The 13,898-nt window shown below is 37.0% G+C and overlaps 1 protein-coding gene across 4 annotated transcripts in view; it reads right to left on the reverse strand.

Moving 5' to 3' along the window:
- Window positions 1-386: 386 nt before the first annotated feature.
- Window positions 387-13,898, reverse strand: part of sprt (PDZ domain-containing protein sprite) — a 149,643-nt gene continuing 136,131 nt past the window's right edge. For all 4 annotated transcript variants that reach the window (XM_071689622.1, XM_071689612.1, XM_071689640.1 and 1 more), the window contains 8 exons: window positions 12,925-13,067; window positions 11,904-12,089; window positions 8,858-9,193; window positions 7,542-7,651; window positions 4,935-5,052; window positions 4,146-4,302; window positions 2,978-3,229; window positions 387-1,751 (listed from right to left, as the gene is read on the reverse strand). In XM_071689622.1, the coding sequence (XP_071545723.1) occupies window positions 1,014-1,751; window positions 2,978-3,229; window positions 4,146-4,302; window positions 4,935-5,052; window positions 7,542-7,651; window positions 8,858-9,193; window positions 11,904-12,089; window positions 12,925-13,067 (2,040 nt within the window). In that variant the 3' untranslated portion in view covers window positions 387-1,013. The remainder of the gene's footprint in view (window positions 1,752-2,977; window positions 3,230-4,145; window positions 4,303-4,934; window positions 5,053-7,541; window positions 7,652-8,857; window positions 9,194-11,903; window positions 12,090-12,924; window positions 13,068-13,898) is intronic.

The raw sequence follows: 13,898 nt of genomic DNA on the forward strand, positions 1-13,898 counted from the left end.
TTGAAATTTTTTTTATCCCTAAGGAATACCAATAGGGTATATGCCTCATGTTGTAAATGTTGGGCTTGTATATTTTGTGCCCAAAGAATGATCCCAGGTAAGAAATAAAATTAGTTGCAGGTGATTAGTTTTTAAAAATGTATTAAGATGTCATCGTTTTGCATTTGCATAAAAAATTAAAATTAAAACCCATAGGATATGATTATTTAATGGACTCATTGTCCATTAATGAAGTAACATGTTCATTAGAGCTACATATTCTCTACACACTATCCTAGAACAAACAACCTCTTAATTACTTAGTTCTCAATAGCAAAAATTCTCATAATGAGAGGTGGTTTGATAATTTTCTGGGCTAATTATCACTTAAGGTTAGAGATGAATCCTTTTCATTTATTTGTGGTGTTTATTTCTTGTAATTACACATTATTTACAGTATACATTAACTTCATGTAAGAAGTCATACAAATTACATTGAAGAATATAGGAGCTTTCCCTCTTCAACATTCATTTATTATAATGATATTTACACCCAAGGACTTAACTAATGTTGTATGTATGATGATGTCAGTGATTCAGGGCTGTATGTAAATTAAGAGGAGAAATGAAATACTGACAAAGTGAACCTTTGAAAATGTATTAAGAGTTTTAAAGTGTTACTGTCGTCAAATCCAAAGATACAGTAGTCTCGCATCATGACTAAACATCATTATTTAGTTTGAATGAGATCACTGTAACACAACAGTTTGCAACTGAAGTCAGTAATTATTTCCATCACTTGTAAACCTCCAGGAAAAATGAAAAAACTTGTTCACCAAGTAAATCCTTTGAGCACAGAGGCATATTTTTGTTTTTCTATTATGGCTCATCTAGAAACTTGTCCATTACAGCTTTTTCTTTGATATTCACAAAACAAATTGTTAATTACAGATGAGGTCACAAGGCCACACTCCTGGATATCAAGTGAGGAAGTACTACTATAGATTCCTGGATGAAGTAAACTTACGATGACTTCAGCACCATTGTTCATGTGGTCGTGGACTTGTTGCAACACTAAGTGCAGAACTTCTTGTTGTGGCAGGTGTATGTGGTGTCTGCGGGGAATAATGATTATGGTGAGTGGAGTGATGATGGTGATTATGGTAATGGTGTGAGTGAGAGGTAAAGTGAGTGGTCACACCCATATGGCTGTATATTTCTGCTCGGAATACATCAGGCTCATGGTCACTAGTTCGACTGGAATCCAAATGCTGAGCTGCATCTGGAGAATGAGGTCTGTGGATACCCTGGTAAGACAAACACTCATTTACTGGGGTGGATGCTGCACCCTGAGGACTAGGACGCCTGCTCAAACTTTCTACAGACACAGGACTTCCACTGACTATCATTCGAACACTCCCATCCCCTTGAGAGCTGGCCGAGTAGTGATCATGCCCACGAGAGCTATACTGCGATCTTTCGTGGTGCCTCTCGTAGATGTTGTCATGGCTACGGTGGTCCGGCCTATCATGACCATGCTCATACATCATTTGAGATTGGTGATCACTATTGTGGTGATGGATGTCAGCATCCAGAGATGGCCAAGTCTGGAGGGCATTACAGTGGGAGGTGGAAGTGGATGTAGCTGAGGTTCGAGAGGCTGAGGGTCCTTCATCAACACTTTGAAGACTTGTAGTCCTCTGAAGGCTAAGACGCTCAGGTTTCTTAGGTGGGACAGGTTTTGTGCGAGATGCTGGACGAGAGTCCTGCAACTTTAGATGGGATGTAAATTACTGGACATGCAAATGTTTTTTTTATTTCTTTTCTATACTGACTAAATTCTACTGAGAATTTTATAATCTTCAGTTTAAAAATGGTCTTGTCCAAAAAGCTTCTTCATGCTACTGAAGGCCTGGGAATGCAAAAATAAAAAGAGTATATGCATTTGTACATGACAAAGTACGAAGATGAATACTACCATTTTTTCCTCTAACAGTGTTTAACTACATTTAAAGTTGGCATATGCCTTTTAAGTATATCAATATATGATTATTTACAAAAGCATCATTTATAAGAATAAAATTTTAGTAGATATTCCTTCAAATTTTGTGATCCTGTACTGTGATCACTGTGTTTAGATGAAGGTCTGAGGACTGTTTTCATTATCCTAAATATTATGACTTGGAGAAATATATGAGGTATAATATCTTGTCCATGCACCAGTTCATATGCATATTAACTTGTTTTTTCTTTTATTTACCAGATACCTGATACCCTTCTCCAAACTTCTGGGAAAGATTTTCTGAAAGATCAGAAGAAATTAAGTTCTAAAGATGACCCAAAGAATAATTTATTCTACAAAAATGTGATCTTGTAAAGGGTACATGTATTTCATGGCTTTTGTTATATATTCTCCCAGGCTCTCTCCATCTTGATATCCTCAGTTACTGTTTATTCTTATAATATGCATTACTGAGCTTTTCTCCATCACAATTCCATTGAGATGGATCATGTACACATTCTCCTCCCACCTCCTTTTTACATCATGTGCTACAGTGAAACAAACTTTTATACTTTCCATACTAAACTGATCATCTATTGAGACCAAGGTCTCCATTCATATCACTTTCATACACAAAATGCTAAATTCATTTACATATCCTGATCATTTATGGTACTTTTTTTTTTCAAGTTACCAACCCCACTATTCATCACATAAACTAAAGTTTGCTAACAGCTAATTCCTGAATCTCCCTCAATGTAACCCACACCTGACTTAACAATTTATATAAGTATTAAACTCTTCATCTCTAATTTACATACCAATCTTTGCACGTTTCACCCCTTTCCAGTTCAAGTAGAATTCAAAATCTTCTGTAGAAAAATATGCAGTCAATAAACTTTCCCCAGTTTTTATATTTTTCTTGCTCTTAATCATATTCCCGTTTCATGAATGGGTATAGCAAAGCAGTAAATAATAGTGTAATTATTATAATACCTCATTCTTGGAGTCTGGCCTAGGGGAGAGAACTTGTCGTCGATTGTTAGATGTTGAGATGAGCCTAGAAGAGCTGGCTTGGCTCAGGGTGTGTCGCTCATGACTGTCAGACTGTGAAGAAGTTGGGGAAGATATAGAAGAGTCTGGTGACCTAAGCCTGGGTAGGGTTGGATACTGCTGAGCTCGTTCTACCTCTCCACTCCCTACCTCAGGGCTTGCTACAGCTAGTTTCTGGTCTCCCTTTTGGAACACCTGCAGGAAGAGTTGACATGGAACATAGTCAATTTGTAACTTGTAAATACAATGAATGTCACATTCCTCTTTACAGAAAAGAATTTGAAAATAAAAATTTCTTGCTGCTTTAAGGAACTTATTACATAAATGACCAAGTACTTCATTTCGAGATGATGCTCAGGATCCATAATACTAATCAAATAATGTAGAGAGTGAAAATTAAAGATTTGCTCTTCTAAATTTCCCATACTTAATACTATTCCCTTCTACAACTATACCAATATTATATCCCATTCACAAAAGGTATGAAGAAATTTACATTTCTGTCTGCAATTCTACACTGAAAAAATAAAACTTTAATCTTTTAATTTCACTTAACAGCCAACATCATCAAAAACAAAAATATGTCATGAGCAATCAACTGGCTTAAAAAGACACATACTTCACTTCTTAAAACAGAATTCACAAGCACTCCACAGCAAACAACTTAAAACTCTGATAAGCAAGGGTTCAAGAGTATCAAAAACTTCAATCTATCACTTAGGCATTAGCTTACTCTCAACTAACTAGTCAAATTACTTAAAACTTATTTTGCAAAAGTTGTGCTAATAATTGTTCTATATGCATACCATGCGACGTGGTGAAGTGACCATGAAATATCTTGACCCTATGACTCAAACAGTAATGAACGTACTTATGTAGAGGACAAAAAAATTAATCGCATCATGAGTACATATGAAATATTAACAGGCACTTCACCAAAAATGTCAATTAGTCTAAAATTACTCCTGCAGGAGATAAAAGGCACAAAAGTAAATAATCTGCATTAGCAAAATGAGAGACAGTGTTTTGTATCCACTGACAATGACAAACTTGATTTGACCAGTAGTTTCTATGGCTTCCTTTCCAGAACCTCCAATACTGTTTCATTTACCTGAATGACAGTGGCACCTGGTTGTGATTTAGTGACAATGGCCTCTCCATTTGTGTAGTTAAGGGCAACCTCTCGAGTGTGGCTGAGACTTGCCTGTAACTCTGATACTTGCTCTTCCAGATAACTTATACGGTGATTAAGGCGAGTGTTGTCACTTCTGGAAGGGTAAATATAAGAAGAAAAATTATGAAATCTACTCTTGATACTATGGAAGTACAGATGAAGTTATAAATCTACTTTAAAGTTACCATAATTTCTTTCCGATATTTTAGTTAGTATACTGACTACATTATCAAAGAGAATCCTTTTGGGGTTGAAATATCTATAAAAACTATCTGGCACTTCTGCTGCAACTCTTCATCAAGTATTAAAGCTGGTTCTCATCCATCGTATTCTGTAATGAGATGATGTTATAAAACACCTATTAAAAGGTTTCCAAGTTTACTCATACACATATGTGTCAGCTCTATTAAATATGAAACATCTCAATAATACCTGGAACATCCACAATGGTATGGGCTAAAACAGAATTTCTTTATGATGGAATTACATATAAAGTGGGGGGGTAAAAGCTTTGGACCATATTTACTGCATGAGCACAAAAAGGAAAAAATGGTCATGGTCTACAAATAAGCTATGGCTTGTAAACTACAATGACAATACTTTTAATGTTGCAGTTTTACATCTAGCTGTATATATAAAACACAGTAATGTGACCAATAACACAAACCATTTCTTCGGAGGAAGATTTATAAGACAACAAGAAAATCACAATATTACTGTACTTACTTAAGAGTCTCCTTATCCTTGAGTGCTTTGTCAAGTCTAGCAACTAGGTCCTTGATTTCTCTTGCTCTGTCCTCAAGCTGCTTTTCAAGACGTGCTTCTGATTTGCGACTGCCAGTGCCTGATAAGGCAAAAACTGTAGTAATTCCATGTGGTACAATATGAGCTCAGAGTCTACTAACACCTGGTCATAAATATTTATAAACCTGACACTATGAATAGAATTTACCTTTCTTTCATACTTGTTTGCCAATTCCTGTGTTAGGGAGGTAGTGCCAGGAACAGAAGATATGGCCTCATTCACTCATTTGCTGTCATGTGTAATGCACTGAAACCACATCCCCTATCCAAAACCAAGCCCTACAGACTAATTCTAAATGTCCTAGTAGAGTCCATTCACAGCATGTTCATCTCTATCCCATACACATTTTACACTCGCCTGTATATTCAGGCCGAGACCACTCAAAACTATTTTCATTCCATAAGTTTACTGTTATGCCAAATTACTGCAAGATAATAAAAATTTCTGATTACCACTATACTAAGTCCATCCTGAGGCTGCTTAGCCAACTTGGAACATGATGAAAACCATAGAAAACCCCTTCAAGACAGCAAAAACCTGTTCTAAAAGCAGTAAGTAAACTTATCTCTTCCTATGTCGCCACATAATAAATTTATGCTTGTGGAAAGCACAAAGAACTGCATTTTCTTTTAATAACCATTGAGGAAATGAAAGCAAGGAAAAACAATTGTATTTGGTCTTAATTGTTTCTCCCAAGGAAGATTTTCTTCACAAGTTAGCAACTAGATTTAGATTCATATAAGCAGCAGCAAGGCAGAGGAGGAAAAGGAAAGAGGATGGACATATTTATAGATACATAAAATCAACCTCAAAAATATGAACTAAGCACAATCCAGTGAACTGCAAGGCACATAACTGGTGGTTTACAAAAAAAATGAGAGAAAACATAAGTTAGTGGGAATTCAAACCATGTCTTAGCATAACCATACTACAGCATTATTTGCACCAATAATGTATCCTAAAAAAGTTACTTAAGAGGAGAGTAACTCCCAACAAAAAACATGCAAAATTGGAAGGTGATATGAAATTTAATGAAAAGTCGTTTTTGTAGAAAAACATGTATCATACATACATGAATAGAGGGTAGTGCTAGCCTGAATGTTAGTCACAGTAAATAAAGCTGTAATGTAATCTCATGAAAGTGAAGTCTTCAATTTAGCACTTTGAAATTCCATGTCATAATAAAAGGTTGTAGTGTACTATGCCTTCCCAACAGTATGTCATCTACCCAAACCTGAAAAACTACCAAAATTTATATTATCTAACTTTCTTCAATTTAGCACTTTGGAAAGCCACAACACAATTAAAGGTTGCAGTGTACAATGCCTTCACGAAATGTCATATATCCAAACATAAAAACAATTAAAATATATACTGTCCGTACAGTAAAAATGATGTGTTCTGAAAGTCAGCCTAAAAGACTAAAGACAGCCTTGAAAGAAGAAAGAAAAGATTTCTGCCCACTTTTCTCTAATAGCTTCTCCAACCTAAAAGAGGTAGTGTGAAGAACAAGAGAACAACAACCTAATTTGCACCCATCCATCTTCTAGTTGCCATGTGTAAAATAATGAAACCAGAGCCTACAATCTATAGCCAAACACTACAGACAACTTCATAAGCCTTGGTTCAGCTCTTTGACAGCACATTATCCCAATTCATACTATTCCATGCGTCCCTGTCAACCTCCTAAATGTTTAGAACAAGATATTCTAAATACTCCTTTACATCATCCTTCCATCATCTTGGTTTCCTCTTTCTCTTTCCTTCCCCCACTTCTAATACACAGATCCTCTAAGTCGGTCTTTCTTCACTTGTCCTCTCCATTACATCCAAAATATTTCAGCATACCTTGGTTAATTCTCTCAAACATACTGTGCTTACTACCAAACCTCTTACACTGTCATTCCTTATACAGCAAATTCAACTTACACTACATATAGTCCTTACATTTATAATTTCAAAACATCCACCCCTCTTCCTTTCTTTTGAATTCAGGGCCTAAGACTTGCAATCATAAGAAAATGTTGGGACTTCTTTATCTTCAAAACTATCCACCTTTGGCTGAACAGAGAGAGGCTGACTACTTTCACAAGCTCTTTAATGCACCCAGGACTTCATCCCCATTCTCTAAACTTATGACATACTTCAGTCCTCATGGGTCCATGAACTGCCATATCCACTCCCAAGTACCTGCAACATTCCACTTCCTTCAAATCCTCTCCAATCAAACTTACACTAAAACCATCCTGTCTCATCCCCATGCTGTACATCTTAAGTTTACTGTTATCCATATTTACTCAACTTTCCCCTCTCACACTCTCACAAACCACCAAATTCTGCATTTTTTCTTTTTTGAAATCTATCACCACTTACACTAAAACCCTTGCATTACTTGACATGAATGCTTGTAAGAAAATCCCAAGAGAAATTTGTAGGATGATCAGAGAGCACAGTATTATGCATGTTCCTACCACAGCTTAAGAGAGAATATTTACAAAACTAAATTATAAGCTATCAATAAAACTTACCATTGCATGGTCTAGCAACAACAAGGTTGAGATGCGAGGCAGATCCCATAAGTCGTGTGACCAGCTCCAGGTTCCTACCCACCACATTATCCCCATTCACCTCCAAGAGTCTGTTGGTGAACCAGAGGGACAAAGTTGTACTGATAACTTCAGTGATAACTGAATTCAAATCAGATATGTGACAAGATGAATTTAATCATTGTCTCATTTTTGGCAATAACTTTTAATCATACAATAATAATTTTTTATCATAATCTCACTTCTGACATTTTTTCAACTCAAAATCTTTCATTTTAAACATAATGCATTTGAAACATCCAGTGAAAAATTTTGTGTGCAGGTCTTTTGCAGAAACATTAGGTAGAAACAGTAGGAAGGAGCATTAGATAGAAGTCGTCAGAAGGAACATTAGGTACAAGCCTCTGCAAACACTGCATTAGAGCTGCCCTTTGCCAGTGGCCTGTTGAGGCTGAGGCACTAAAGGCTAAGAAGCAGCACTGGGGTTCACTATTTATGGAGAGACTATTGCTGTGGCCACCTCCTAGGGAGTTCCAGTTGGAACATGCATTAAAGATATAGATAGATATATAGTCTTTTATCTGAAAAATTATAATTTCTACTTTGCTGATGTACAGCTTGTGGTGTCATTAATTCTATAAAAAAAATTATGAAAAAAAGGAGATAGATTACACAATTCACCTAAATTCCTTAGAAACCATGAGTAACATTTTACTGGCCACACTTAACAGCTTGGAAATTTTTTAAAATTGAGATCACCTAGGAATTGTTGCCTACTTTTCATAAGCAAAATTACCATATCTAGCACACTGATCTGATAAATTATGAAATCTAGTATTAACAGATTTCCTTCTCTTGATTAGAAGTAAGAGAACTAATAAACTTTCAGTTTACTTTGAGTTCTTTCATTAAATAGAAACATTACACATTTTGTGCTTCATGCTTTTTAAGGTAAAAGCTCTCTAAAAACAATTCTTTTTTTGTATACATGGAAGTGCATGTTTGTGACATTAAATAAAAGGGTAATTCAAGATAATTCCCTTTTCTCCTTTGTCAATGGCACATATCCAAATATCCATATTAGTATTGCATTAGGTGTCGAAGTGCTCCAAACAATTTATAACCTACTACTGATCAATAGTGATGTTCATTTTATTCAACTAACAACCAAAAATTATTTGTTCTTTAATTGTAACTGAAGTACCTAATACTTACTGCATTTGCTTACAGATGAATATTTTGACAATTTAGTTGTTAAGACTCAAATCATTTTTACTGTGTTTATGAAAATGACCCACCTATCACCCTTCTTCAATTTGGTGTCATCCGTGGCCCAGTCTATGACACAGCCCAGTGGCGGGCGTGGCGTCACATGAAAGGGTGGATTCCCAGGTGTGTGAGGGATACCAACACTCATCAATGTAGCTCCCCCCAGAGCAGCAGCACCTCCTGCAGATGCCAGAAGGGCATATAATGAAGGCTGTGATCCAGGGGCACTAGCAGAGGTACATGAAGAGTTATCCTGAAGGCGTGCACTCAGGACAGATGATTCCTCCTTTAAGTTTAAGATGTTCAGCTCTTCTCGCTCAAGCTCATACTCGAGTTCTGCAGCACGGATCCTAACATCAATGTTGCTGGGGACAAACAAATGAAGTGGTTAAGAGGACCCCAAAGAGTGAACATTTAAAGGGAAATCTTAGAATGGACACCACAAAATATCTAGGCTGGAATCTGCTCATTTATGGAGATAGCAGGTCTGGGGCTTTGGAAGGTGGATCCTAAAAGGTAACCTAAGATTAAGAACTTTAAATGTATGCTTAGAATGTCAACATCTTCCATTGAGGCTTATGCATTTACAAAACCCTTAAGATGTAAACAAATACTACTACTTATTGAGTATGCAAAGTAATAAAACTGTCAATGGTCAACTATCTATAGCCTGAAAAAACATAAAAGACATCAAATGTGACTTTGGTGACAAAAGTACACTGTCCACAAAAATGGAAAGAAAAAGCTGAACTGAAGAAATTTATGTCTTTGAGGGTTTACTTATATTTGTTAACTAACTTACAGTATAATATACATGTCAAAAGTATTAATGCAACTTTTTATATATATACATTATTTTTTTCTTATCATACTTAATCGCCATCTCCCATGTTTGCAGGGTAGTACAAGGTAACAGACAAAAGAATGGCCCAATCCACCCACATACACATGTATATACATAAACGCCCACACACACACATATCCATACCTATACATTTCAACGTATGCATACAAATACATATTATTATTATGATCATACTTTGGCGCTGTCTCCTGCGTTAGCAAGGTACCGCAAGGAAACAGACTAAAGAATGGCCCAACCTACCCACATACACATGTATATACATAAACGCCTACACACACACATATACATACCTATATATTTCAATGTATACATACACAGACATATACATATATACACGTGTACATATTCATACATGCTGCCTCCATCCATTCCTGCCGCCACCCTGCCACACATGAAATGACATCCCCCTCCCCCCACTTCCGCACGAGGTAGCACCAGGAAATGACAACAAAGGCCACATTTGTTCACACTCAGTCTCTAGTTGTCATGTGTAATCACCACCTCACACCACATATTGTCCTCAAACATCTCATTTCCAACACATCCACCCTCCTCCACACAACCTTATCTATCACCCATGCTTCACAATTGTTGGAACCGCTATTCCTTCAAACATACCCATGTTTGCTTTCCTAGATAATGTTTTTGCCTTCCACACATTCTTCAACACTCCCAGAATCTTCGCCCCTCACCCACCTTGTGACTCACTTCCGCTTCCATGTTTCCATCCGCTGTTAAATCCACTCCCAGATATCTAAAACACTTCACTTCCTCCAGTTTTTCTCCATTCAAACTTACCTCCCAATTGACTTGTCCTTCAACATACACAGATATATACATATATACACATGTACATATTCACACTTGCTGCCCTAATCCGACATTCCCGTTGCCACTCCGCCACACATGAAATAGGACACACATACACACACACACACACACAAACCCGCAAAGTAGCACTAGGAAAAGACAAAAAAGGCCACACTCGTTCACACTCAGTCTCTAGCTGTCATGTCTAATGCACCGAAACCACAGCTCCCTTTCCACATCCAGGCCCCACAAAACTTTCCATGGTTTACCCCAGAAACTTCACATGCCCTGGTTCAATCCCTATCCCTTGGGATAGGGAAGAAAAATTTCTTCCCCCATATTCCGTGTGTCGTAAAAGGTGACAAAGAGGGGAGGGAGCTGGGGGCTGGAAATTCTTCCCTCCAGTTTTGACTTTTCCAAAAGAAGGAACAGAGAATGGGGCCAAGTGAGGATTTTCCCTCTTAGGTTCAGTCCTCCATTCTTAATGCTGCCTCGCTAATGCAGGAAATGGCGAATATGTATGAAAAAAAAAGTCTCAAGTCTGTTTTCCCTTTTAGAATGTTAAATACAAGGAGGGGAGGGTTTCTAGCCCCCAATCCCGCCCCCTTTATTCGCCTTCTACGACACGTGTGGAATACATGGGAAGTTTTCCTTCTCCCCTATCCCCAAAAATGTTATGTTATATCAGGTTAAGACTCAAAACAATGGTAAATTCAAATGCTAAAAAATAAGCTACCTTATATCATGGAAAAGTGATTGTGTGTTTAAAACCTGGACAAAGTCCACTACATTGAGGTACAGCTGCAATGACAATCATAGGATTACTGAACACCTTGTAAGGAGTAAAGAAAATAGAAAGGTAAGATGATGTTGAGCCTAGTTTTGTAAATTAAGGTGTTGGAAAAAATTAAGTGTATGAACTATTTTATTGATTCAAATCAGGCATGTGATCAAGGTATAAAAAAAAAAGCTTTGGGAATACACACCTCAATAAAACATGCATTAATGACTCCTGAATATAGATAAGGAATTTCACAACTGTTGTGGTTCAAAATCATTTTGTCATTTTGGAACTGCATCAAGGCTGTATAATGTCACTACAGTAAAAGATAAAAGCAGCCAGTTACTGTATGCATAGGTTGCTGTTCTGGTTGCTGAATCAGAGAAGGTGGGTTAGAATGGTAGGTCACTTCCATGACATGAGTTGGAGAAAAATTTACAAGTGTAAGTGAGTTCTTGTGCTGTTTATCTTACTAAATGAAAAAGTTAAATAAACACACAATGCTCACATCAATACCCCTTATATCACAGGGGCCAAGAAAGAACAGATGGCTGAGGTTAATTTAACTATGTTTATATCAACTTTAAACCAAATAAATGTAGTTTACTCATCCACTTACTCAGTAATATCAATCTTCTCCAGTGTTAGCTTAAGGTTCTTGATAATGACATTCTTAGCCTCAATCTCCCCCTGGACCTTACTGAGCCGTTCCTGTATACCACGACGTTCCACCTCTGAGATTACTCCTCCCCCTTCACCATTACCACCAACTGTCCCTCCCAAGTTGGTGATCTGTGTCTTCAAACTGCAAGAAGAGTTTTTGTAAATGGGGCATGGTTAAGATTCCAAAGATAAAAAAAAAAAATCTTAAATGCTAATCAAAGTACTGACGAAGTTCAAGTTTCTTTTTGAGTGTTGATGTATCTTAGTATGAAATCATGCTGGATATCTTTAAGATTCATTTTTGGAATTTCGTTTTCACCTAAAAAAAATATGTTTTCTGGAATTTTGCCCAATTGGTGTTTTTCCACTATGATTCTAACCCCCGACAACTTACATCATGAATGTTGAAATCAGAGGTAAATTAGAAAAAATATATACAGTATACCAAAACCCAGGTGTGTAATATATATATATATATATATATATATATATATATATATATATATATATATATATATATATGGAAGGTTAATTTTCCTACGTCCTCTCTTTCCCTCCTTAGCAATAAGTGAAACTTTTAGGAAAAACTATGTACAAGTCTAGAGCCTCGGTGAGATTCGTACTGTCTGCCCATAATTACAGTATCAAAACTGATTTCTCCTATGCAATTATTAAATTTCGAACTAGGATGGAAAGGTGACCACATAAAATCAGAAATCATTACACTAATAAATAAGCAAGTACAAAAATGACACAAATTCATTTACATACATGGCCTTACCCATGTTTCAAGGTACATACTTGAGGGTGAAGAAACTATTAACAAATCACTCAATCAATAATGCAGAGAAGATTCTGCGCCACAAGAGTGGAAGACACTAAACATTATGTACTTTAATTCAAAAACCAGTCTCACCAATGACTGTAGTTTGTAAATAACTAAGAAAAAAAAATAAAGCAAAATCATGGATACTAACGATTGTATGACAGTATCTTTGTCCCTGAGTGCCTGGTGGAGGGCATCCAGCTCCCTAACCAGGTCCCGTGCTGCTCTTGGTAGAGTCTCCAGCAGTGCCTCTCGACGACGCTTCCATCCTAGTGACACTTCAATGCTTGCCATCTGTGTAAGGATAAAGTACTCAGTTGATGCTGGTGCTAGGAATAAGGTCTCCTGGTAGATGAAGTATTTGAATGCTCTGTGAGCGGGGTATACATGGATGGATTTTTTTCATACAAGGTTTGTAAACAGGAAAAGGAGGATGTTAGGTGGTATGTTAGATGGGTGAGCGTCTGCATGTGTTAGTGCTTATGAATGACTGGACTCTCCTTGCTTGGGAGTTGCACCATGGATGATGACTGAAAAGTCACCTTTGGCGAGGTTGTATCATCGTTGGTTAACGAGACAGAGTACAGTCTCATCAAAGAAATTTTCCTACAGAGTTCATGTTATCCATATTTACCAAATGTAACACAGCCTTGGAGCTGCAGGAGCCTTTGGAAAATGAGTCCTGGGGCAACAACAGGACCCTTTCATAATGTGGTCTTGGATTAATCAAAAATAAGAAAGGTATGAGTGAGGATGGCTACTGCACTTGGTACTTAAGGGAGCAATGGTTGAAAATTATGTTAAGCTTAGGCATCTGCAGACATTTTCCAGCATGGAGCACAGCCAAATCAAAAGGAGCCTACAAAGTCCATAATAAAGCCTATTTTTGGCGACTTTAATGATAATGAAAGTTCAATACGAAATGTGAAAAGATTCAAACCTTATATAACGATTTGAATTCACAGAAAATTAAATAAAATACATGCCATTTTCTTATTTGTCAGAGGAGCAAGTGCCTCCTTACCCTGCCCCTTGCAGACACCCATAAGGAGGGTGAAGCTGACGGTAATGGGAAGTCAAGTATGGAAAGTGACTGAAGTATGATGGGTAGTTCAGTATGACAGG

Source organism: Panulirus ornatus, chromosome 3 (assembly GCF_036320965.1).
Source record: "Panulirus ornatus isolate Po-2019 chromosome 3, ASM3632096v1, whole genome shotgun sequence".
NCBI classification, from domain to species: Eukaryota; Metazoa; Arthropoda; class Malacostraca; order Decapoda; family Palinuridae; genus Panulirus; species Panulirus ornatus.